Source organism: Pelophylax lessonae (genome assembly GCF_965119305.1).
Source record: "Pelophylax lessonae genome assembly, chromosome: 10".
Lineage (NCBI taxonomy): Eukaryota > Metazoa > Chordata > Amphibia > Anura > Ranidae > Pelophylax > Pelophylax lessonae.
In genome coordinates, this window is record NC_138777.1 from 78,664,671 (window position 1) to 78,691,257 (window position 26,587).

At 42.5% G+C, this 26,587-nt stretch overlaps 1 protein-coding gene across 2 annotated transcripts in view; it reads right to left on the bottom strand.

Annotated features, from left to right (window-relative positions):
- Positions 1-295: 295 nt before the first annotated feature.
- LOC309564883 (synaptotagmin-A-like) overlaps positions 296-26,587 on the bottom strand; it is a 106,141-nt gene continuing 79,849 nt past the window's right edge. For both annotated transcript variants that reach the window (XM_082269570.1, XM_082269571.1), the window contains exons 2-9: positions 22,053-22,204; positions 18,648-18,811; positions 14,353-14,448; positions 14,058-14,225; positions 4,016-4,183; positions 3,809-3,926; positions 749-882; positions 296-570 (exon numbers count right to left, since the gene is read on the bottom strand). In XM_082269570.1, coding sequence (XP_082125696.1) covers positions 337-570; positions 749-882; positions 3,809-3,926; positions 4,016-4,183; positions 14,058-14,225; positions 14,353-14,448; positions 18,648-18,811; positions 22,053-22,158 — 1,188 coding nt within the window. In that variant the 5' untranslated portion in view covers positions 22,159-22,204 and the 3' untranslated portion in view covers positions 296-336. The remainder of the gene's footprint in view (positions 571-748; positions 883-3,808; positions 3,927-4,015; positions 4,184-14,057; positions 14,226-14,352; positions 14,449-18,647; positions 18,812-22,052; positions 22,205-26,587) is intronic.

The following is a 26,587-nucleotide window of genomic DNA, read 5'->3' on the forward strand; positions in this document are numbered from 1 at the left end:
GGACTGCAATGGCCACCAATCTGTGGAAAGAAAAGTAACTTTCCTTCTCTTTTAAAAGGGTGAAGAAAAAGAACCTCCCTGCAAAAGTATTGCCACTAAGAAAAAGGTGCAACATACTGCAAACTGGCCAATATCAGATCAAGAGTGTACTAAGGCACATGATCCAGTGGGCTCTGCTGTATATTATATACTGTATGGTTGATGAGCGTAGACATAATCTTGCTGCACACATATACAACAGAATAAGGTAAAAAAGGGGCCCAGATGTTAGGTTGCAGGTTACCCTGATATTTTTTATGGCGGCCCTGACTCAGGAACCTCATGATACAAGCTTTACTATCTCCCTGGAATAGGAAGTTTTATGTGAGATTTTAGTCCCAGAGTTTTGTCAACTTCTTCTGCTGGCTGAAGAGTGTGCCACTGTGCTATGGGTCTTCGAGGATGTGCAAGCATGTCTGACCAGTGTCGCAAGGCATTTCCTGATGCTCGGCAGCCTAAAAATATCTTTCCAATCTGTTCATTTTTATTGACTTTATCATGGTCCCACACTGAGATGATCAGATCCACATTCTGAGGGAGAAAAGAAAAGAAAATTGTTATATGTACATCAAAGTATTTGCCATCCTAGTGGATGTGCAGTATAGAGAGTACTGTATATTAAAGTTATTATATAAAGTTAATAAAGATATTGCTAGCAGTAGATGAAATATGCATGCATTTTCTTGTAATATGAGTATGCCATTCAGACCTGAATTTGCTCCAGTGTCACATCAAAAGTAAATTCCTCGTTGAAGTATGGATTTAGTGTATTCTTCTTTACTCCAGTCTTTTTTCTCTTCCATTTCTTTTTATTCAGAGCCAGCTGCACCTTCACATATGGGTCTGTCAGGGCAAAAATGCTCAATTTGTTATATCATCAATATATTACACCAATTTGGTCTTATTAGGAATAGCAGACATGTAATTCATTAATAGCAACAGTCAAAAAACTAGCTGGGCAAATTGTGTAGCCAATTGTCAGTCTGCTAAAGGAACGGCAAATCAAGAACTGCAAATCAGACAACAGACAAATCAGTACGGCGGAAAATCGAATTAAGTGCATAAGTACTAATCCGATGCAAAGAAATTTAGGACTGAAAATGTATTAGATCCATTGGGGTTGATTTACTAAAGGAAAATAGGCTGTTTAGTTTGCAATTTTCACTTAGCTTAGCAAAGGTGGTAAAAATTCACTTTGCAGAAGAGGAAGAATACGCAATCACAGGCAAGGAAAAAAATAGTGCTTTTGCTTGCACATGATTGGATGATGAAAGTCAGCAGAGCTTCACCTCATTAACTAAGCTAAAGAAAAATCCTAGCAAATTGAAAATTCTATTTGTATTTTAGCAAATCAACCCTATTGCATTACAGGATTTTGGGCATGTTCACATTCAGTTGGATTCATACACTATATGGCTAAAGGTATATGGATAACCCTCCAAATGAATCCCTCTATATATTATATATATATATATATATATATATATATATATATATATATATATATATATATATATATATATATATATATACACACACACACACACACACAGTATATACACCCATGGTTTTGGAATCACATTTCCAACAAGCCCATATAGGTGTGATAGTTGTCCACAAGATTTGGGAAAATTAGGGTACAGTAAACCCCCCTCCATTGCGGGGGTTACGTTCCGGACCCAGCCGCGAAAAGTGAAATTCCGCGAAATAGAAAAACCCTATTAAAATGCATTGTAGGCATGATTTTTTTTACTGTCACTGTACGTGTAGAAGCATTTTAAGGTCTTTAAACACACTTTTAAAACAATAGAAACTCATTTAAACACATAAAAGATACTTAGAGACAGAGCAAGAGCTATGAAAAACACAAAAATCTTTCATTTTTAATGATTTATATAGTAAAATAACATTACAAAAAAAACGCGAATTACCGGGACCGCAAAAACTGAACCGCGATGTAGCGGGGGATTACTGTATATCCTGATTGGTCTGCTTATCTTAGATTCTCTGATCTGCATGTAAGTCAGGAACAATCCAGTCTCTTTTAGTGAGAAGCCATTTTGTACAATAAACTGCTGAAGCTGGGCTCTGGTTATGATCTTTGCCCAGTTATGCAAATGTTACTGTTTACTAAAAGGGCCACTGCATCCTAGAACCATGTTTCATCACAAAAAAGAAAGATATATACTAAAACAAACTGCTAAAAGGGTTGAAGGACACCTGTGTAGAGAGGAATATGTGGATTGCAGTTGCTTCAGTACTTTCTATGCCACTGACTTAGGACAATTATGCCAATCAGGAGAGTCAAATTTAGGTTAAAAACCCCTAATCTACAAACCTTTTCTGGGATAATGACTTAAGGAGAAGCTTGTATGAAAAGGTATCCTGTTCTCTTTGCATTGCTGCCTTTGTGTGAAATCCTTGATATCCCTGACAGTCCCTCAATTTTTCTATTAAGAACTGAGTACACTAGGCACGAGAGCACAGTGTGGTCAGTTCTCTAGCTAAGCTGGGAATGCAGCCTGCTCTCCTCCTAAGTTTAAACTTGTCCTGACACCCCCCTCCCCCTGCACAGCTTTTCACTGGGAAGATTAGTGTACTGCTTGTTATCCTCTCCAACCTCTCTGTTCCCAGCTGCATAAGGAGCTTAGAAGGTACAGTATGTGATCACCAGAGGCGTAACTAGAACCTTCAGGGCCCCAGTGCAAGAAACCATGAAGGGCCCCCCTGGACCCCTGGCCGGGGCCCTTCCCTTCAAGCCTGGGGCTCTTCCCACTGATCCTGGGGCCCTTTACTCTCATTGCGGTGCTCTTTTTTATGGTCACGCAGCGGGACCCTTTCACAAGTTCTGCAGTGGGCCCCCTTCCTGCCATCTTGGGGCCTCCCCACGGTGGTGGAATGTCAGGGCCCGGTTGCAAGTGTGACCTTTGCGATCCTGGAAGTTCACCCACTGGTGTCAGTAGTTTTTATTTTTTGGTATTTTAATTGTATTTTTTATCATTTTATTTAATTTTTTTACAATATCACTATGACTCATTCAGAAAAGGAAGGAGCTGGTAAATTACATATTTACCGACCCCTTCCTGGTTCTCTATTGTGACACATCCCCTGCAGCAGCCGGCAGGAGAAGGTAGGGAGCACAGTGGAGGGGCGGGGGGCAGCACAGTGGGAGGACCAGGGGAGCACACAGGGGCCCATAGACAGCAGAACACGAGTGAACTGGATAGGAGGAGTGGCGGGGGCAGCAGACAAAGGATCCAATCTCCTCCATTTTCCTCCTGCAGCTACAACCGGGCCCCCTGGAGCATGGGGCCCGGTTGCAATTGCAACCCCTGCAACCCCTGTAGTTACGCCCCTGGTGATCACTTATACAACAGGGGGAAAAAAGGTATCTATAATGTTTTTTATGCATCTATACACAAATGTTCTGCCTTTCAATTATGTTTTAAATTGAATTGGTTGTACAAGGTGAGGGTTTACCTATAGTTTAAAAAGCACTGAAGCCATAAAAATCAGACGGCCAGGGAATTTTCTGATGGTGACGATAGCAATCATACCTTCTCAGTACATTTGTCCTCTAAAATAGGACGTCTGTCTTTGTATGAAACAAAAAAAAAAGGTTTGTATGATAAAAACCAGAAAGGCAAAAAAGCATTGGATACGTGGATTTCCTTTTGTGTAGAATGTTCTATTTGTACAGAGTTATCTCAGATTAAACTGAACATAAAATAAAATGCAGAACCAAAATTATTCTTGAGTGGAAAGTCACCTGAGAATCCATCATTGTCCATTTTCTTAAGTTTTCTTGCCTCGAGAATGACCACAACCAGCTTTGAAGTCACAGGGATGTATTTTAAAGAGAAGCAAATCTCCCCAAGCTTTTCATACTGCAAAAGATGGAAGTGCGATAACGAGAATGTTATGATGGCCACATAACTCCAAGTACATGGCTCAATATTGGGGCCCTTGTCCTTACCTCCGACTTTCCTGCAGGTTGCAGCTCTTTCCATTCCTCAATAACATGATTCAAATTCATGTCCCGCAGTGGTAGGCGCACCTCCCCAATCACATCATGTTTTGAAAAACGATTGAAGTCGAAGACCTGCATCACAACATCTGTGTCTGCAATTTCTGACTGGAGAAGCTGGAAAAGAAAATATATTTGGCAGTGTCAGCGTAAGCCAATGTATTTCAATGAGTGAAGAGTTTGTGCAAATCACTTGTTCACATCCAAACATTAAACTGGATAGACTGGTAGAATTGAATTCAAAATTTTTCATTTTAACCACTTTACCACTAAGCCTACTTTTGACACTTTTTGTTTACAAGTTAAAATCAATATTTTTTGCTAGAAAACTACTTAGAACCCCCAAACATTATATATATATTTTTTTAGCAAAGACTCTGGAGAATAAAATGGCAGTCATTGCAATATTTTTTGTCACGCGGCGCAGCGGTCTTTTAAACACCATTTTTTGGAAAAATTACGAAAAATCACATTTCACTGCATTTAAAAAAAAACTAAACAGTAAAGTTAGCCCATTTTTTTGTATATTGTGAAAGATGATGTCACTCCGAGTAAATAGATACCCAACATGTTACGGTTTAAAATTGCACACCCGCGGAATGGCGACAAACTATGGTCAATAAAAATCTCCATAGGCGACGCTTTAAAATTTTTTAACGGTTACCCGTTTAAAGTTAGAGTGTAGCTCTTTTTTTTTTTAAATTATTGCTCACGCTCTGGCGATCGCAGCGATACCTCATATGTGTGGTTTGAACAGCGATTTCATTTGCGGCGCAACTTCCATTTTTTTTTCCTATTTATTTTATTTTTTTTTATTTTAACACAGGTTTTTTTTAAAAAAAAAAAAAAAAATCTGATCACTTTTATTGCGGTCACAAGCAATGTAAACATCCCTTGTGACAGCAATAGGCAGTGACAGGTACTCTTTATGGAGGGATCGAGGGTCTAAGCAGACCCCTTCACTATACTTCCATGTATTCAAAACGCTGAAAACGGCATTTTTGAATACTGTAATTTTTTTAATCTGCTGCCTTTAGCAGCAGAGTAACCCGGACGTGACGTCATGGACGCCGCCTCCGGGTTACGTCATCAGAGACCTGATCAAAGCCACTTCCGGCTTTGATTGGGACTCCATCCAGCCAGCGGATGTGCCGGCTGGGTGCTCGAGACTCCCGGTGGGACGGGAGACCTGGTCAAAGGCGTGGAAGGCGCCGGAAGGGGGGGCATCCCCTTCCGCTCGCCGGGGTAATGATCGAGCAGCTCCTGAGTCACATCGGTCATTTCCAGCGGAAAGCCGACCACCGGCTCTAAAAAACGGTACCGGATGATGCCTCTAGCTAGAGGCATCACCCCGGTACAAACACGCAAAGTCAGCCGACGTAGGTCTACGTGGCAAGACGTTAAGTGGTTAAGAATGTTCGCTTGATTTTCCAATCATTATTGGGGGAAATTTCCAACTACTGTGAGGAGAAAATATGAACAAATAGGATAGGAAATTTTTCTCAAATACATTTCTAACAATGTATGTCGTCTATAGTTTATACACTGCTCAAAAAAAATTAAAAGAACACTTTTTAATCAGAGTATAGCATCAAGTCAATTAAACCCCTGGGATATTGATATGGTCGGTTAAGTGGGGGGTTGTTAATCAGTTTCAGCTGCTTTGGTGTTAATTAAATTAACAACAGGTGGACTAGATAGGCAACAATAAGACCACCTCCAAAACAGAAATGACAAGAAGACATTTTTTTCCCCTACTCATCTTTTCTGACTGTTTTTCACTAGTTTTGCATTTGGCTCGGGTCAGTGTCACTACTGGTAGCATAAGGCAATACCTGGACCCTATAGAGGTTGCACAGCCAGTCCAAATTCTCCAGGATGGCACATCAATAGGTGCCTTTGCCAGAAGGTTTGCTGTGTTTCCTAGCACAGTCTCAAGAGCATGGAGGAGATTCCAGGAGACAGGCAGTTACTCTAGGAGAGCTGGACAGGGCCGTAGGAGGTCCTTAACCCATCAGCAGGACCGGTATCTGCTCCTTTGTTTATGGAGGAACAGGATGAACACTACCAGAGCCCTATAAAATGACCTCCAGCAGGCCACGGGTGTGAATGTCTCTGACCAAACAATCAGAAACAGACTTTATGAGGGTGGCCTGAGGACCAGGGGTCCTCTAGTGGGCCCTGTGGTCACTGCCCGACACCGTGGAGCTCGATTGGCATTTGCCATTGAACACCAGAATTGGCAGGTCCGCCACTGGTGCCCTGTGCTTTTCACAGATGAGAGCAGACGTGAAAGGGTCTGGAGAAGCTGCGGAGAATGTATTGCCACCTGTAACATCGCTCAGCATGACCAGTTTGGTTGTGGGTCAGTTATGGTCTGAAAGGCAAATCCATGGAGGGACACACAGACCTCTACAGGCTAGACAACGGCACCCTGACTGCCATTAGGTATTGGCATGGAATCCCTGGACTCATTGTCAGACTCTATGTTGCTGCAGTGTGTCCTGGGTTCCTCCTGGTGTATGACAATGCCCGGCCTCATGTGACAAGAGTATGCAGCCAGTTCCTGGAGGATGTAAGAATTGATACCATTGAATGGCCCCCACGCTCGCCTGACCTAAATCCAAAAGAACACCTCTGGGACATTATGTTTCGGTCCATTTGGCGCCGCCAGATTGCACCTCAGTCTGTTCAGGAGCTTAGTGATGCCCTGGTCCAGATCTGGAAGGAAATACCCCAGGACACCATCAGATGTCTCATTAGGAGTATGCCCCAATGTTTTCAGGCATCCATACAAGCATGTGGGGGGCCATACAAACTACTGAGTACCATTTTAAGCTGCTGAAAAGAAATGAATGGACGAGCCTGCTGCATCACTATTTCACTTTGATTTTCGGGATGTCTTTGAATTCAGCCTCTGTAGGTTGATCGTTTTAATTTCCATCAAACAATGTGGCATCATTTCATTCCTAACACATTACCCAGTCCATATTAATATACATATCCAGCATGATATTTTTCCCCATTGAGATCTGATGTGTTTTCAAAGTGTTCCTTTAATTTTTTTGAGCAGTGAATTTGTAATCTCAGTTTGTTCCATTCATTTCTTAAAGGCTTTCACTTTTAGGAACATGTTACACCCATAAAATGTACCTAAGCACTCACCCCCTGAGCCCCCCACCCCATGACCCTAGGTTCCTCTCAACCGCTGCCACTATCACATTTAACCACTTCAGCCCCTGAAGGTTTTTACCCCCTAAATGACCAGGCCATTTTTTGCGATACGGCTTGCTTTATTTCAACTGACAATTGTGCGGATGTGCGACGTTGTACCCAAATAAAATGTATATGCTTTTTTTCCCTCAAATAGAGTTTTCTTTTGGTGGTATTTGATCTTGTCTGCTTTTTTTATTTTTTGTGCTATAAACAAAAAAAGACCAACAGTTTTGAAAAAAAAGCAATATTTTTTACTTTATGCTATAAAGCATATCCAATAAAAAAATGTAACAAATTGAATGTATGCATTAATTTAGACCAGCATGTATTCTGCTACATATTTTTGGTAAAAAAAAAATCCCAACAAGTGTATATTGATTGGTTATTAGCTGTGGCAGCTACAGGACACTAATGAGGAAAGCTGCCGGGCCTGCATCCCTTTAGACATGTTCATATTGGGAGTATCTCACCAAAAATGACATTTTTGTTGCAGAGGATGCCTGAAATCTGACTTGTATCTTAGTGTAAAGTTCTGGGAAAATCAGTGAGCCAATCACACAAGCAGGAAATTATGTTTCTGGGATGTGGTCAGTACACATTCTGCGTACAGAACAGCTCCAGGTGGCCATATTGCATTGCATTTTCAGAAAATTACAGCGGCTGCAAATTGAAAAGGAAAGGTCATTTTTAATAACATTCAATTACAATTTGATTTGTGTCGCAATTGTATACGCTATATTGTTTTTTCTTAATTTGATATTTTTTTTCCCCACGAAAGTGGAGTTACCCTTTAAGTTTACTACCGCTTGAAAGCGCATACAGAGATACATGCAGAAAGCTGGATGGAGAGTGCACAGGATCCTGACATTGCACCCAGGATCCACTGATTGCAGGTGCAATGTTTTGAAGGCTCCTGTGAAAAAATATGAATAAATGCATATTTTTTTCTCTGCAAAATGATGTGCATTAGTTCTTTATTTAAAGGTTTAACCACTTGCCGATAGAAAAATAATATGATAATTGGGCAAATCATATAATTAATCATAAAAAGAGCAATAGCTGTGGCGCTAAACCCTATAAAATTGTCCCAAATAAATGAGCTAAAAGCAGTCCTTAGGAATGTATCTCCACACTGAAGAAAGATGAAGTGACCTCAGAGTCGAAGAACCGCCACCAAAAAGCACTCCAATATCACCACTGCTTACCAGCTGTAGTTGACCCCCATGACAGAGATCGCATAAGCCCAGAAAACAGGTTAGGAACGAAGACTCTCACTCTCTGATCCTGGACTGGCAAACTCAAATAGATGGTGTGATATGGAATGAAAAAGAGCAGGGACCCTCACATAGCGCAGACTGCTTTAAAGTTTATTCCCATATATAAAAATCACACTTACAGGATTAAAAAGATGATCTCGCATCTCTGGTTAGTGTGTGTGGACCTCCCCACGGTGTTCCTCGGCGTCCCTCGCGTCGACAACCAAAAAGATGGCCGCCGCGTCTCCTCCACGCTGCAGCACGCGTCACCAAGAGCGCCACCCGACGCACGTTTCGTCATCAAAAGACGTCGTCCAGGGGTGTGTTTTATATAATTAATCATCCATGCATGACCATCACCAGTGTGCTTACCAACATAGCTAGAAACGTGCATACAAAAAGTGTCCCATAGAGTCACGGGCATAAGGTGCTATATTGCTGGCAAAAAATTGGGTCAATGGATAAGATAAGGAATATAATAAAATTTACTTCATTAAATAGTAACAAAGCACAGGAAAGCCTGATAGTAAATTCACTGTTGCTAAACCTATGCCACAAGTAACAATCCACAAAAAAAAAAAAAAAAAAAAAAAAACACTTGCCCTTGTAGTTTTGCTGCGGCAGATCGGCTCTGTCCCGCGAAACAACGTACATGTACGTTGTTTCGCGGGACCACTAGTGGGGGCATGCGTGCCTATTGGCTACAGGGGGAGCTAATCAGTGGATCCGATGGCCGCGATTGCCACCGGGCACCCGCGAACGCTCCCCGTGGAGACATTGTAAACACAGCAGACTACTGTTCTGTCAGTTATAAACACAGGGATTCTGTTTCCTTGCCAGTGTCATTAGTACAGTAACAGTGAAGATTTTTAGCACTGATTACTGTAGTAATGTCACTGGTCCCCCCCAAAAGTGTAAAAAATGTCAGTTAGCTGTCCGCCGCAATGTCGCAGTCCCGCTAAAAATCGCTGTTCGCCACCATTACTAGTAAAAATATATGATGGCTTCCCAGGATAATAGCTACACCGCTCCGCCTTCATTTGACGGCGGGCGGGTAGTAAGTGGTTAAAGATAAATGCAGACATCTGTTGCTGCTTTGTATTTTTATCCAGGTATCCAGTTTAGCATGTTTATAACTGACAGGTGTCGATTAAACGATGTACTCAAGCCTGTAATAATGAGCGATATCTCACTTCTGCATTGCAGGAAATAGTATATCTGTCATCTTACACTCCAAAAATAGAATATTCTCCAGGAAAAGAGAAATCCGACTCAAAAAATAATGTAAAACTGGACAAGATGTATAGGTACTTCCTTCATTCCACCATTATCCTTTGTTTGTAGATGCTTGAGTATAAATCAAATTATCTCTTGTCAAAAAGATCAGGAAATGCCTAACTAAAATTCCTCTGTATGGCCTTATTTGAAATTCGTTATGTAAATCTTGCAGATGTCATTTTTTTTCATGTTTCACAAACTTTTCTCATGTTTGTGGGTAGCAGGAAACACTGCCAAGCTAACAATTTTTAAAGGGTAACTCCACTTTCGTTGGTAAAAAAAAAAAATAGCAAATAAAGAAAAAACAATATAGCGTATACAATTGTGACACAAATCATATTGTAATTGAATGTTATTAAAAATGACCTTTCCTTTTCAGTCTGCAGCTCTGTCATTTTCTAAAAATGCAATGCAGTATGGCTACCTGAAGCTGTTCTGTGCACAGAATGTGTACTGACCACACCCCCAAAAACATAATTTCCTGCTTGTGTGATTGGCTCACCAATTTTCCCAGAAGTCTGCACTAAGAAGTCAGATTTCTAGCATCCCCTGCAACAAAATGTAATTTTTGGTGAGATACTTCCAATAGGAACACGTCTAAAGGGATGCAGGCCCAGCAGCTTTCCTCAATAGAGCCCTGCAGCTGCCACAGCTGATAGATAATTATGAAACCACTCCCATTTGACCCACTCAACACAGAGCCACAGAAGAACAATGATTTCTTCAGAATAGGTAGGAATCTGCAACAAAGTTTGTTAAAATCCTTTTATTGTACAGAGATCACCCAGAGGGGAATGTTTTTTTCTCAACAAAAGTGGAGTTACGCTTTAAGTGAATTTGCTATCAGATGTGTTTTATTTTCTGTCAACCATTTTTGTTTTCATAGCATTAAACCAGCTTCGGGGTGTCTGCAATTCTGGCATGCATGCTTAGGTCATCACAGCAAATGCACTGCTAATTTTTAGAAGGCCTATAAGACAAGAAGGTAAATGTTTTAGGGTACCGCTTTGACTCCATTCACACGAATGCGTTTTTTCATGCTTTTGGGCAGAAACCCATTTAGTTTTTTTTTTTTTTTTAACATATGTTCTTATGGAACACGTTCACGTCAATGCATTTTTATGCCTCTGCATTTTTGGAAAAGGTCGGGGACTTTTTTTCCTGCAAAATGCAGCGTTTTGCATGTAATAGACTTCAATGGGCACACATGAAAAAAATGCAAGCCCTGCGTTTTTGACGCCTTTTGCACTATTTAATCTGCCCAACAACAAACTGGCCAAATAAAAATAAAAAAAGGATCAAAAGTGCATAAACGCAAAAAAAAAAAAAAAAACGAATCTGCTGATCGCTAGTGCAATGCTTTACAGGCTCCAAAAGAAAAAAAAATAATAAATGCATATTTTTATTTACCAGCAAATAATGTGCATTGATTATATTTTCTAAAAGGTGAACTTATCCTTTAAATTCTCCAACACATGATTTAAAGCAAACGTTACCTAAATTGAACTCATTTAATTTAACCCTAACCACTTGTTGACCACCCCAATGCAGATTTACTGTTACAGGGAGGCCGTGCTGTCCAGAATCAAGTATATATATACGCGATTCTGCACTTCTGGGTTTTGGGTGCGAGTTCCCGCACCGCTGCGTGCTCGCTTTCGCTGTGATTTTACGCAGCAGGAGCTGATCAGTGGGTCCCGCGGACCCGATGTCCACCGGCACCCGCTGATCATTCGGTACAATGATGGTCATTCTGTCAGTACAGATGACGAGGGATCCTGTGTTTCTATAAAGCAGAAACACTGATCCATGTCTTCCCCCAGTAAAAGCACCTCCTTCACTGAACTAAAACATTAGCTAGGCACACAGGTAACCCTTTGATCGCCCCCGATGTTAACCCCTTCCTTGCCAGTGTCTTTAGTACAGTAACTGCATATTTTTAGCACTGACCACTGCAATAACATCACTGGTCCCAAAAAAAAAAAAAAGGGGTCAAAAGTGTCAGTTAGTTCTTTAGGCGATTTGTCCTTCGCAATCCCGCTGTAAGTCGTTGATTACTGCCATTATTAGTGTAGCACTGCCCCCATGGGAGCTACTTAAAGTGGATTCCCCTAGGTTACCCATAGCAACAGACAATTTAACTTATAGCTTTAAGTCCTCGGCTCAGTCAATAAACAGTCCAGGGGATTTGGTTTTCTGTGTTTATTTTGGAACTGGGATGGGAGAAGGGATGAGTGGGATACTCCAACTAGCAACTATGCACAACTTGAGGACATCTATCTGTGGTGTGTGCGGAAAGGCTGCTGCTTCACTTTGCCACTGAGGTGAAGGTTTTAAATGATGAACAGTACTTTAAGTTTCTCTTCAGGGTCTATCTTGGCACCCCCTTTCTGACCTACTATATGTGCTGGCCTTTGTTCACTGACTCTCCCTGGAGTGGTCCCCTTCCTTGGCCAGACTTGTATAAAGTACTCGAAATTTCTACTTGAGTAAAAGTACAAGTGCTCGATCAAAAAATTACTTGAGTAGAAGTGGAAGTGCTCGCAGAAAAAGTTACTTAAGTAGAAGTACTAAAGTATTCAACATTTTTTTTACTTAAGTATTGCAAGTAGTTTTTTCAAAAAATTTGCTACTTAAATACTAAAAGTAAAAAGTACCAGTAGTTTTGAAAAAAAATTTCTACTCAAGTACTGAAAGTAGAAGTACAAGTACTGTGTTATGTAGTTATTAAAGAAAGAAGTCAAAAGTATGAACATCATATTGTTTTTATTATTTCAAATGATTTATTCAAATGATTAACCGGTGTTTGTTAGTAGTTTCTTGATGCACTTTAAGCGCTGTAGCATCATTTATTTGTTTGTTTCATATTTTCTTTTTATTGGAAAGATTTGGTATAGCAGCTTTTATTATACACAGCCTTTATTTTCGTATGCGCTGATTTACAAATGACATTATACACATTTTTTTGAGCTTTATGCAACCTGCCATCTACTGTTCTGGCAGTGGTAATTTTTTTAAAAGTAACGAGTAACTATGCAGCACAAAAAAAAAATACTTGAGTAGAAGTATCGAAATCATCGAAAAAATGTAGTGAAGTAAAAGTAGAAGTAGGAGAAAAAAATTCTACTCTAGGAAAGTACAGATACCGCATTTCGGTACTTAAGTACAGTACTTAAGTAGTTCTACTTCGTTACTATACATCTCTGTCCTTGGCAGACCCCTGGCAAGCTCCCTGGTACTCACGGATACTGTTTTCCACAGGAATCTCTGCCACTGCTCCCCTGTCAGCTTCCACAGGACCTTACAGCTCAGCCCCACATGTCCAGTTCACTAGGCCGACTGCCTGTGTGACCACTTCCTTTCTGACAGAAGGAGAGACAGCCGTCACCCTCCTCCTGGGACACTGCTTCCCACCAAAGACGCCCTGTCACATGTGTTCTAGGCTTTTATGAACAATCCCAGGATGCACTGCAGTTGTGCCCTCCCACTGGGACTGTCACTGGCTGGGTTTCCTCCACTGTCCAACAGGCTCCCCTATTGGATACAGTGGAGACACTACCTCAGACCAAGTGAATCACACCTGGACACATGTAACAGGCAAAACTAGAAATCCTACTCCCTGATAGGCAGAAGAGCAAACAAACGCCTTTGCCTAGCACCTGACTAGGAATATGCTACACTAGTAATAAAAAAAAAATATATGCATAGTTTGTAGACACTATAACTATTATATATATATATTTTTTTTAAATTGTTGGTCGTTCTTTGTTTATAGCGCAAAAAAAAAACCCCAAAAAAAGCAGAGGTGATCAAATACAACCAAAAGAAAGCTCTATTTGTGGATAAAAAAAGAACACACACTTTATTTGGATACAGTGTCGCATGACCGCGCAATTGTCAAAGTATCGCAGTGCCGTATCACACAAAACGGCCTGGTCAGGAAGAAGGGGGGGGGGGGGGTAAACCTTCCGGAGGTGAAGTGGTAAATAAACTACCTGCCTATTACTTGAAGCATCTTAAAACCTGTTCTCCAGTCTAGTATCTTGGTGTCTTGGTGTTTGAAAACCAGCACTTCTGTGAGGCCATAATCCACTTGTAGAGCCATTCACCACTGCTTATCCAGCCTATACTAATCAAAAGTTAGAGTATAATGCTAAACACCATTCACATCACATCAGGCCTGATCTGCAACATTTTGTGTCCAGCAACCTGTTTGGTCTTGTCAGTGAAATTTCCTATACCTTATATGTGAAGGCTTCATTGAAGGTAGGACTCAGTGTCTTGCGATACACTTTGGTTTCATTTTTCTTGCGGGGATCGTTCGTGAGATACACTATAACATACGGGTCGGATGTCCCTCCACTGTCCATAGCCTTGAGAGAGGCAGCTTGCTTCACTGCAATAGTAGCCTGTATTAAAAGAGACCCAGTCATGTCATAAGACCAATAAAACAGATGACTAGCTCAAGCACTTTGGCCATGATTAGACTTTTAGCTCCAGCCTGCGATTTTAAGATTTTATTAGAAGTCTTCCTACCTCCTCCCTTTGGAAATTGTATTCCACTGAGTACTGCATTCGGCCACGATAATCATTTTCCTGCGATTTCTTTAGTCCTTCTATATCTGGCTGCACCTACAGAACATTAGTAAAACAGTTGTAGCATAAGTTTTATGAAGTAAATGTATAAGAAACCATGACATGTGGCACCCAATAAACAAAAAGAACTAGTTGAAAATAATGATCCTTAATTTTGAATTCATTACTTTAAAGTGTAACCAAAGACAAAACCTTTTTGAGTTTGGCTGGACTCAGGATAGGGGTAGCAATGCGATCGTGGTTTTATTGCGGTTTGTGGCCCTGCTTGGCAAATTCACCTTCTTAAATAAACTGCTGACCGTTGTAACCAGGACTGAAAGCACGGTTACCAACTGTCCATAAATTTACGAACAGTTTGTAAAATCCAAACTTTTTGTGTCGGTCCATGAATGTCTGTTACGGATATGGACACTTCATGTCCGTAACGGACTTTAATGGACAGATATAAAAATTATGAATTTTATAAACAGTCTAAATTTACTCACAGTTGGCAACCCCAACTAAAAATGAGAGAAAATCCTGACGTTTGAGCTGTCACCACAACGGGGACACTTAGTACAATGACAACAGTCTGGGAAAGAATTTCCCTTGCTTTGGAGAGATTTCTACTAATTTCCTGTTGTGTCTATAGTAAAAGAAATGAATCAGATTTCCCTAATGGAAATATAGATGGCAAAAAAATAGACTGTAAGGATACTAGGGCATTCCCTAATTACTAATGGTAGGACCACTAATCTTGACCTACAAGATTTAGGGCCCATTCACTAGACATGTGCAATGTGTTTTGGTCCAAATACAAATTCGGACGAATTTTGGTATTTTTTTCATTGAACTTTGGTAAAATCTGTTTTGATTATTCGTTTTCTAAAATTTCCAAATTTTCTGAAAGATCGACTGATTTGAATTCTGTGTGAAGAATAGCTGGTTGTTAAGCAGTGGGTCAGAAAGATGGACGCTGTGTCCTTAACAACCGATGACTCATCAGCTGTCAGCTGAAATGTAAATAAAATAATGCCGGCAATAGAAACTTCTGAATAAAAAAAACAGTGTGGGCCCAATCCATACCAGGCTCTTCGGGTCTAGTATGGATTCTAAGTGGAACCCCACACCAAAATTAAACAAAAAAAAAAAAAGAACTGGGGCCCACTCCAAAATCCATACCAGACCGTTATCCCTGCATGCAGCCCAGCAGACCAGGAAAGGGGGGGCAAGTGAGCCCCCCCCTCCTGAATCATACAGGCCACATGCCCTCAACATGGGGGGTTCTTAGGGGCAGGGAGGGCTCTGCCCACCCCACCTCAAAGCACGTTGTCCCCTTGTTGATGGGGACAAGGGCCTCTTCTCCACAACCCTTGGCTGTGGGGGTCTGCGGGTGGGGGGTTTATCGGAATCTGGAAGCCCCCTTTACCAGGGGGTCCCAAATATGTGAATGAGTATGGGGTACATAGTAACCCTACCCATTCACCACAAAAAAAGTGTAAAAAGTGAATAAAGACAGTACATGGGTTTTTAACAATTCCTTTACCAAAAAAAAACAAAAAAAACAAACAATGTCCCCCCATATAGATCCATCGTCAATCACACTGGACCCAAAATAACGAAAAAAAACCTCCAGCATTGTCGAACACTACCTGTCGAATGCTTGCTCCTTCACCTGACATTTCTTGAATAGCTAAGGGGGTGGAGTCACCCAATGACATCAGTAGGTGACCCTGCCCCTTGTGGCATTACTGACCCAGCATGCACCGGTCTGTGATGTCACAAGGGACGGGGTCACCAGCTGACGTCTTTGGGCGACTCCCCCCCTTAGCTAATTAAGAAATGTCAGGTGGAGGAGCAGGCATTCAGCGGGGACTGTTTTACGAGGCCAGAGGTTTGTTTTTTCTTTTTTTGGTGGTTGACGATGGATCACAGCCCCCCTGCCCTAAAGCATCCCCCCCCCCCCCCCGCCAGGCTGCATGCTTGAAAAAGGGTCTAGTATGGACTTTGAGGTGGACCCTACTCCGTTTTTTTTTTTTACATTTTGGCGTGGGACCCGAAGGGCCTGGTTTGAATTGGGGGGGGACCCCACACTGTTTTGTTTCGGAATTTTCTTTTGCCGGCATTGTTTTGTTTACATTTCAGCTGTCAGTGGAGAAGCCTGCTGACAGCTGATAAGTCATCACTTGTTAGAGAGGAGTTCCAGTGATTTGTTTGCTTATTAAAAGTCAGCAGCTACAAAAAGTGTAGCTGCTGACTATTAATAAACAGCCAATCACCTGTCCCACAATTCATCAGTGTACTCACCCCAGCCGTGTTCGCCCCGCGTCCTCCCTCAGCGGCGCCAGCATCTCTACTATAGGCATCCGGCTGTTACAGCTTGCGGCTTCACAGCCAGGTGCCCACTGCACATGCACGAGCGGCGCTGCTCTCTGTGACTGGTCCCGAAGGCTTCTAGGACCTGTCATGTGTCCCAGAAAACTTCGGGAAGGATAACTTTCACTGTCGATGGTCTAAGGCAACCAGAAGTGGGAGCAGGAACTTGTCAAAATCGGGTACCTGCTCCCCCCCCTCCTCCCCAAAAGCCCTATTTCACAAACAGGAGTCGGGGAGGAGGCCTTAATGCGAAAGTTACACTTTTGGGTGGAACTCCACTTTAAGGCGGCTGGCTTTCCAGCCCACTGCTTAACAACCAGCTATTCTTCACACAGAACTGGAATTGGGCGAACATTTTTTGACCAATACGAATTTAAATAGTTCCATAAATTTGAAATTCGTTAGGAAATTAACAAAAACGAAATTTAACAAAAATGAAACTAATTCCCAAACTAAACGAATTCAAACAGAAATTAGTAACATAACAAATCTATCTGAAACTAAACAACTTTTTCTGTTCTGCACATATCTACCATTCACTCTATTGCTTTGCAGTAACACTTGCTTAACTGCAGTGAAGGTTACATCTTCCTTACTGATGTGTGTTGCAACACAGTTAGGCGCAATGTACCACACGTGACACATGCTACAAGAATGTTGTGCGTAAAAGAATAGGTTGCCTTCACGTATTGCACATTACCATGCAGCATAAAACACATTAATGTACGTGTTTTAATACACCACAATGCTGTGAACAGGCCTTTAAAGACATCCACGTCTAATATGGTAACTGCTTTTTAGTTGAAACTGCAGTTACTTATTTACAGTACCATAAAAAAAAAAACTTTTTGATTACCAAAATGTCAGCACTGCATATAGACATTATAGTGTATACAATCACTACTGAATGAATCATTAATGTATATATATTTTTAAATTTAATATTTTTCTTTGAGGACGATTAGATTTTAGAGTGCTTACTATATCTAGGAATTAATATTATATCACGCTTTTAAAGAAAAATCTGAATATTAAAAATGAAATGTTAACTTTTAATAACTATAATAGTTTATTAATAAATAATGTAATAACTAAGTTCACAATGGTTTTTTTTTTCCTCGCTTTTGTCATCTCTAATTTTTTTTTTATGCACTTGATAGACCGGTTTTTCAGCCTCTCTAGTTACAGTATGCAACTGTCTAAGAATAATTAATCCAATATCACAATAACTTCCAAATTTACAAAATTACAGTCTTCAGTTGTTCTCTACTTTTTTAAATCTCTCACGACTGGGGATACCTGAGTTTTGAGGTCCTTCTACTTTGTGCACCCATGTCTTATTATAGGGTTTAATTTGTAATTGTTGACTCTTAAAATAGCACAAACCTAGCCCCTTTCTTCTCATGTACTACGGAATAGAAGTGTGCCATTTAAAAATAATTGGAGTGGAGTGATGATCAAAGCACCGCAAAACTTCTCCCTGCAGTCTAAAGCAGTGGTTCTCAACTCCGGTCCTCGGGACCCACCAACAGGCCAGGTTTGCAAGATAACTAAATTACATCACAGGTGATCTAATTTGCTGCTCAGTGATTGCAGTATTCTAGTCTGCATCCCCCAAGGTAATACTTAAAATCTGGCCTGTTAGTGGGTCCCGAGGACCGGAATTGAGAACCACTGGTCTAAAGCACAGGTCGGGTGCAGAGGTTCCAACAGAGGAGCATAGTCCGGAGGAGTCCAGGCTGAAGCCTTATCTTTACCTCTCTATATATTGGCTAGGTTCCAGTGTGCAGCATTTCCACCTTCTGTCTTCCGATCTATTTCAGCTAGCCTGAATGACTAGAAATGCCATTATGTTTTTAGTTTATCTTTACAGCACTTACCAAGCTTGTGGTGACACTGTTCTTTACTGATGCAAGTTTGATCTTCTCTTTTTCTTTAGCTTTGTTCTTTTTACGCTTGCAACAACAGCAACAAATACAGATGATGAGCAGCAGGATTAGGAAAGCTCCCACAGCGAACAAAGTGTAGATGGCCCATCGTGGTACTAATTATACAGAGAGGAAAAAAGACGGTTAGGACAAATACACAAGTTAAGAGGATAAAAGAACAAAAACAATGTGTTTTTTTTTTTCTTTCCAACACTTTTAATGCTTTGGGGCAAGAACTTACAGTATCTCACAAAAGTGAGTACACCCCTCACATTTTTGTAAATATTTTATTATATCTTTTCATGTGACAACACTGAAGAAAGGACACTTTGCTACAATGTAAAGTAGTGAGTGTACAGCTTGTATAAGACCGCATTCACACTGAAGCGGCACGACTTCGGGGGCAACCAGTGAAGTTCTGTGCACCGTGACTTCGGCGCGACTTGCACGGACTTCACATAATGGAAGTCAATGCAAGTCGCCTCCAGGTCGCCCCGAAGTAGTACAGGACCCTTTTTCTAAGTCGGAGCGACTTGTGTCGCTCCTATTAGAACAGGTCCTGTACCAGTCAATGGACCGCGACTTGTCAGGCTGACAAGTCGCCTGACAAGTCGCGGCAGTGTGAATGGAGCCTAACAGTGTAAATTTGCTGTTCCTCAAAATAACTCCACACACAGCTATTCATTTCTAAACCACTGGCAACAAAAGTGAGTACACCCCTAAGTGAAAATGTCCAAATTGGGTCCAATTAGTCATTTTCATTCCACGGTGTCATGTGACTTGTTAGTGTTACAAGGTCTCAGGTGTGAATGGGGAGCAGGTGTGTTAAATTTGATGTTATCACTCTCACTTTCTCATACTGGTCAATGGAAGTTCAACATGGCACCTCATGGCAAAGAGCTCTCTGAGGATCTGAAAAAAAAGAACTGTTGCTCTACATAAAGATGGCCTGGGCTTGGGCTAGCTATAAGAAGATTACCAAGACCCTGAAACTGAGTTGCAGCACAGCGGTTTAACAGGACAGGTTCCATTCAGAACAGGCCTCGCCATGGTTAACCAAAGAAGTTGAGTGCACGTGCTCAGCGTCATATCCAGAGGTTGTCTTTGGGAAATAGACGTATGAATGCTGCCAACATTGCTTCAGAGGTTGAAGGGGTGGGGGGTCAGCCTGTCAGCGCTCAGACCTTACGCCGCACAGTGCATGGCTGTAGTTCCAGAAAGAAGCCTCTTTTAAAGATGATGCACAAGAAAGCCCGCAAACAGTTTGCTGAAGACAAGCAGAATAAGGACATGGATTACTGAAACCATGTCCTGTGGTGTGATGAGACCAAGATAAACCCATTTGGTTCAGATGGTGTCAGGCTTGTGTTGTGGCAACCAGGTGAGGAGTGTATTGCCTACAGTCAAGCATGGTGGTGGGAGTGTCATGGTTTGGGGCTGCATAAGTGCTGCCGACACTGGGGTGCTACAGTTCTTTGAGGGAACCATGAATGCCAACATGTACTGTGACATACTGAAGCAGAGCATGATTCCCTCCCTTCAGAGACTGGACCGCAGGGCAGTATTCCAACATAAAAATGACCCCAGGAATTGATTTAGAATTACCAGTTGGTAAACTAGCAATTTGGGTGACAATTTAATTGAGCAATCAAATTTTGTTTCCATTTTGTCAAAAATTCAAGGCAATCGAAGCCATAAAATGGTGATTTTAACTGACCACGAAAGATGGAATAAAGTGGCCTTGATCAAACAATCTGATGACTTTGGCATATTTTGTTCAGGTTAAATTCCATTCCAGTTTGACTGCAGTTGCCCATCTTTAATAAAGGTGTCAATTTATTGCTTAGTTTTGACTTCAAAATTGACCAGTTTGGAACTTGTGGGTGGCACAATGCTTCGTTTCATGCGATTACTCTGGATTGTGTTTGCAGTTCCTAGTTGATGAAAAGTAATTAAAATCAATTGAAAATTGCCAAATGTGTTGCCAGCATTAGGATTAGAGGTTAGGTTAAAGTTAGTGTTAGGGGGTAGAGAACTGGTTTAGAGTAAATGACTTTTCAGGTATATTCATTTCCACACAAAAGCCATAAATCATATCCTCTCTAGGTATTGGTTCTAGGTGCACATTGGCAACAAAATTTACTCATATATAGTTTATTGGTGCTGAACTTTAATAAGCTAAAATAAAGGTGTGCATACTTCCTAACCAAAATAAACCACTGCGGTATTCAGAAACGTAAAATCCCAATATCATTTGTGTAACAGTGCAAGGCCTCTACCACTGTTATCAGCGGGTGCACAGGGCTGTTTGATTTAGGCTGCAGTCTTCCAGTGCTTGTATGCACATGTTGGGGGTTGCAGGGAATCTGTGCAGCATGTCTGTATTAATATAGTGTTCCTTGTATATGATTCATAGTAACAAAAGCATGTCATCCAGTATGCTTACAACATGGCATTATGCACATTGCACAGTTTATCACTGGCACACCAGATGCTGTTAGGATAGGGAGGTGGTATGCGGTTTTGAGAAATGAATTAAGGCACGTGTATATAGTATCATGAGAAACACCACGACTGTTGGGAGTTTAGAGTGGCCAGTCCAAGTGTTCTAAGGCCATCATAGCTATCCTTACTCCTTAAAATGTTACTAGACCCAATAACCATCATTTACTATATTTGGTCTCCCACAGTACACAGAACATGGAAATGCAATAATTTTAGTAAATATAAACTGCGAAAAACCTTCTCAGCAGTATATAGCAGTCTTGTCTTTTCTTTGAGTGTCTGGTTAAAGCTTGTAGGAGGAGTTTTCATTCTGCACTGACTGTCCTATGAGGCTGCAGGACCGTGCTGATTGGCCCTGTGCTGATCACATGCACCCTCCCAAGAAAAATAAAAACTCTTTAGCAATGCACACCAAACTAAGCATGTGCAGCCTGTCCCCTGGCTCTGTATTATAAGGAACAGGGGAGGACTGGGCCAGGGGGTAGGGGGGCAATTGCCTCCTGGGCCGCTATAATGTCCTGTAAAAAGGCTGCACCGCTTCTGCCACAGACATACCTAAAGGATCCCTGGTGAAGAGAAGTAAAAAGTCCCCGCCGCTGACCTACTGAGTGCGGGATGAAGACAAGGACAGAACGCAGGCCTCCCTCCCCAGCATGGATAGTATAAACTGTCTGAGCAGAGGCCGGTTCCTTGCCTCACTGGAGCTGCCACCTGGCCAGCCCCAACTGAGCTGTCCTAGCTCCCCCCAACCGCTGAAAACCATAAAACAACTGAACTACTCTTTTCCAGACCTGTGACTGCTCCACCTTACATGTGAAGGGATTTACAAAGAAGTACAGTTACAGTACTTACAAGGTATTTTATTTAAAATGCTTTCTATCCATCCCCAGATTCCTGAAGCTGGAGCAAAGGTGGTGCTGGTTACAGTGGGGCTCGTTGTATTTGCACTTTTAGCCATGATTATTGTCGGAAAGAGGAAGAGTTCCTCTTCCAGCACACCGTACCTGGTAGAAACAAAAAGAAAAGCATTAAAATATACTTTGGCAAATATTAATAAACATTATGCATTAGGTTTACTATTTAGATCAGTTAGCTCTTCCAGCATCATATTTCAGAAATCGCAAAAGACAGGGGTGTAGCTACATGCATAGGGCCCTGGTTTAACCACTTATGGACCGGAAGGTTTTGCCCCCTTAATGACGAGCCATTTTTTTGTGATACGGCACTGCGTTACTTTAACTGACAATTGCACGGTTGTGTGACGATGTACACTAAAAAAAAATTGATGTCCCTTTTTTCCAACAAATAGAGCTTTTTTTGGTGGTATTTGATCACCTGTGCAATTTTCTATTTATTAGAAGAAAAAAAAAAAAAAAGAAGAGCGACAATTCTGAAAAAAAAAACAAAAAAAAAAACGATAGTTTTCATTTCTGCTATATAATATTCCCAGAAAAGAAAAATTAAAAATCAAATTTTTTCATCCTTTTAGGACAATTTGTTTTCTGCTACATATTTTTGGTAAAAAAAATCCCAATAAGCGTATTTTGATTGGTTTGCGCAAAAGTTATCACGTCTACAGTGGCGTATCAACAGGGGGCGGCCCACCCTGGGTGCCACTCACTGGGGGGGGGGGGGTGTCAGGCCGGTGTCCTGCCTGGCGCGGGCAGCCCAGCCCGCATCTCTGTGTGAAGCAGCTGCAGATGTGGCAGCTCCTTTAGTCCGCGGCGGCGGCGGGAAGAAGGTAAGTGCCTGCAGTGCTGTGCAGCCTCGTGCGTGCTGAATAGGAGGGGGATGGGACGGCTGCATATAGAGAAATTGATATTTCCATATTCCTCCTGCAGTCGCTGGATGCCTGATTCTCCTCTCCCTTCTGCAGGCATTCAGCGGCTGCAGGAGGAATATGGAAATATCAATTTCTCTATATGCAGCTGCCCCATCCCCCTCCTATACAACTTCTTTTACTGGCCCCCCAGTTCTCTCCAGCCCCCCGACAGTGATCTTAGCCCCCCCAGTGCTCTTAACCCTCCCCCGTGCTCTTTAGCCCCCCCCCTGTGCTCCTTAGCCCCCCCCTCCAGTGCTCTTCAGCTCCCCACAGTGCTTTTCATCTCCCCCTATGCTTTCTGGCTCCCCCAGTGCTCTCCACCCCCCTGTGCTCCCTGGCTCCCCCCTAAGTGATTTCCAGTTCCCCCCAGTGCTCTCCCGTTCCCCCCTCCCCCCATGCTCTCCATCCCCCTGGTTTTCCCAGTTTCTGCAGTCTCTGACCATCTCTTGTATCACGTCTGCAGTCTCTGACCATCTCTCGTATCACGTCTGCAGTCTCTGACCATCTCCTGTATCACGTCTGCAGTCTCTGACCATCTCCTGTATCACGTCCTCAGTCTCTGACCATCTCCTGTATCACGTCCTCAGTCTCTGACCATCTCCTGTATCACGTCCTCAGTCTCTTCACAATCTCCTGTATCATGTCCTCAGTCTCCGACCATCTCCTGTATCATGTCCTCAGTCTCTGACCATCTCCAGTATCATGTCCTCAGTCTCTGACCATCTCCAGTATCATGTTCTCAGTCTCGGACCATCTCCTGTATCATGTCTGTAGTCTCTGACCATCTCTTGTATCACGTCTGCAGTCTCTGACCATCTCTCGTATCACGTCTGCAGTCTCTGACCATCTCTTTCTTGTATCACATCTGCAGTCTCTGACCATCTCTTTCTTGTATCACGTCTGCAGTCTCTGACCATCTCCTGTATCACGTCCTCAGTCTCTGACCATCTCCTGTATCACGTCCTCAGTCTCTGACCATCTCCTGTATCACGTCCTCAGTCTCTGACCATCTCCTGTATCACGTCCTCAGTCTCTGACCATCTCCTGTATCATGTCCTCAGTCTCTTCACAATCTCCTGTATCATGTCCTCAGTCTCTGACCATCTCCTGTATCATGTCCTCAGTCTCTGACCATCTCCAGTATCATGTCCTCAGTCTCTGACCATCTCCAGTATCATGTTCTCAGTCTCGGACCATCTCCTGTATCATGTCTGTAAAAAAAAGAGAGAGAGAGAGGGCCAAGCGCCGATCTAAGTGCAGCAATATAGGCAATTTATTGGACACACATGAAGAATGTTACTCACAAAGGATGTATAAAATCAGGCATCTTAAAAGCAAAAGGTGATCTCTGAAGTCACTTCCAGGGTGGGCTGTCCGGTCAGGCTGTGGCGCTGATGCTGTGGAGGGTAAGCGGCGATCTCCTGTTGCGAGGCAGGGGACGTGCTGATCCTCAGCGGTGGTGATGCAGCGTGGACACGCCGGTCGGGTTGCCGTGACGTCACTTCCGAGATACCAGGGAGACAGAACGGCGACGCGTTGCGGAGCTCCGCTCCTTCTTCAGGCCGTGCAGGGGCCATTTTGGATGTGGTATTTATGCCAGCAGTGCGGAGGACGAAGTTACAGGGGCTCAGGAGGGACAAAATTCTCCTAATTTTGTCCCTCCTGAGCCCCTGTAACTTCGTCCTCCGCACTGCTGGCATAAATACCACATCCAAAATGGCCCCTGCACGGCCTGAAGAAGGAGCGGAGCTCCGCAACGCGTCGCCGTTCTGTCTCCCTGGTATCTCGGAAGTGACGTCACGGCAACCCGACCGGCGTGTCCACGCTGCATCACCACCGCTGAGGATCAGCACGTCCCCTGCCTCGCAACAGGAGATCGCCGCTTACCCTCCACAGCATCAGCGCCACAGCCTGACCGGACAGCCCACCCTGGAAGTGACTTCAGAGATCACCTTTTGCTTTTAAGATGCCTGATTTTATACATCCTTTGTGAGTAACATTCTTCATGTGTGTCCAATAAATTGCCTATATTGCTGCACTTAGATCGGCGCTTGGCCCTCTCTCTCTCTCTTTTTTTTGGATTCATACAGGGTTGCTTCACCCTCTACAAGCCGGCAGCCAGCAAAGTGTACTAGCAATCCCACCAGACTTTCACCATTTGCCCACATCATAGCCCATTGCAGCAACCCGCTCAGTCCGTTTGCGCCAATCTCTCCCCCCCTCTCTGTATCATGTCTGTAGTCTCTGACCATCTCTTTTATCATGACTGTAGTCTCTGACCATCTCTTGTATCATGTTTGCAGTCTCTGACCATCTCCTGTACTATGTCCGCAGCCTGACCATCTCTTGTATCATGTCTGCAGTCTCTGACCATCTACTGTATCACGTCTGCAGTCTCTGACCATCTCCTGTATCATGCCCTCAGTCTCTGACCATCTCCTGTATCATGTCCTCAGTCTCTGACCATCTCCTGTATCATGTCTGTAGTCTCTGACCATCTCTTGTATCATGTCTGTAGTCTCTGACCATCTCTTGTATCACGTCCCCAGTCTCTGACCATCTCTTGTATCAGGTCTGTAGTCTCTGACCATCTCTTGTATCATGTTTGCAGTCTCTGACCATCTCCTGTACTATGTCCGCAGTCTCTGACCATCTCTTGTATCATGATTGCAGTCTCTGACCATCTCTTTTATCATGATTGCAGTCTCTGACCATCTCCTGTACTATGTCCGCAGTCTCTGACCATCTCCTTTAGCATGTCTCCTATCTCTTATTCAAACTTAAATACATTGCTAATAGTATTAGCTATCTGTTAGTGCCAAAGGTAGGACTGTGCAGGGGAGGCAGAAAGTGCAAAAGGGGAACTGAGATTAGAGAGACGGGGGCAGACTGCAAGGGGCACTGTGATAGGGGGGCTGTGAAATATGTGCAATAAATATTCTTGAAAACATTACAAATTTTTGTGGGTGTCTTTACATTTGAAGGTAGGGATTGGGGGGGGCCAGATATAGGATCCGCCCCGGGTGCCAAATGCTCTAGGTACGCCACTGCACGTCTACAAACTAGGGAAAAGATTTATGTGTTTACTACAGTAATCAGTGCTAAAAATGTTGTAATGTCACTGGTCCCCCCAAAAGTGTCACAAATGTCAGTTAAGGGTCGGATCTGTCTGCCGGAATGTCGCCGTCATTACTAGTAAAAAAATTAATAAAAATTACATAAATCTTTACCCTAGTTTGTGGATGCGATAACTTTGGCGCAAACCAATCAAAATACGCTTATTGCGATTTATTTTACCAAAAATATGTAGCAGAATACAACTTGGCCTAAAAGGATGATTTTGATTTTTGTGAAAAAATATACCACCAAAAAAAGTGCTATTTGTGGGAATAAAAGGACATCAATTTTTATTTGGGGACAGTGTCGCACGACAGCGCAATTTTCCGTTAAAGTAACGCAGTGCTGAATCGCAAAAAATGTCCTGGTCATTAAGGGGGCAAATCCTTCTGGTTCAGACCTGGTTAAGCTTTGACAAAAAAGCCTGGAAGTGGATTGCTGTCTATGC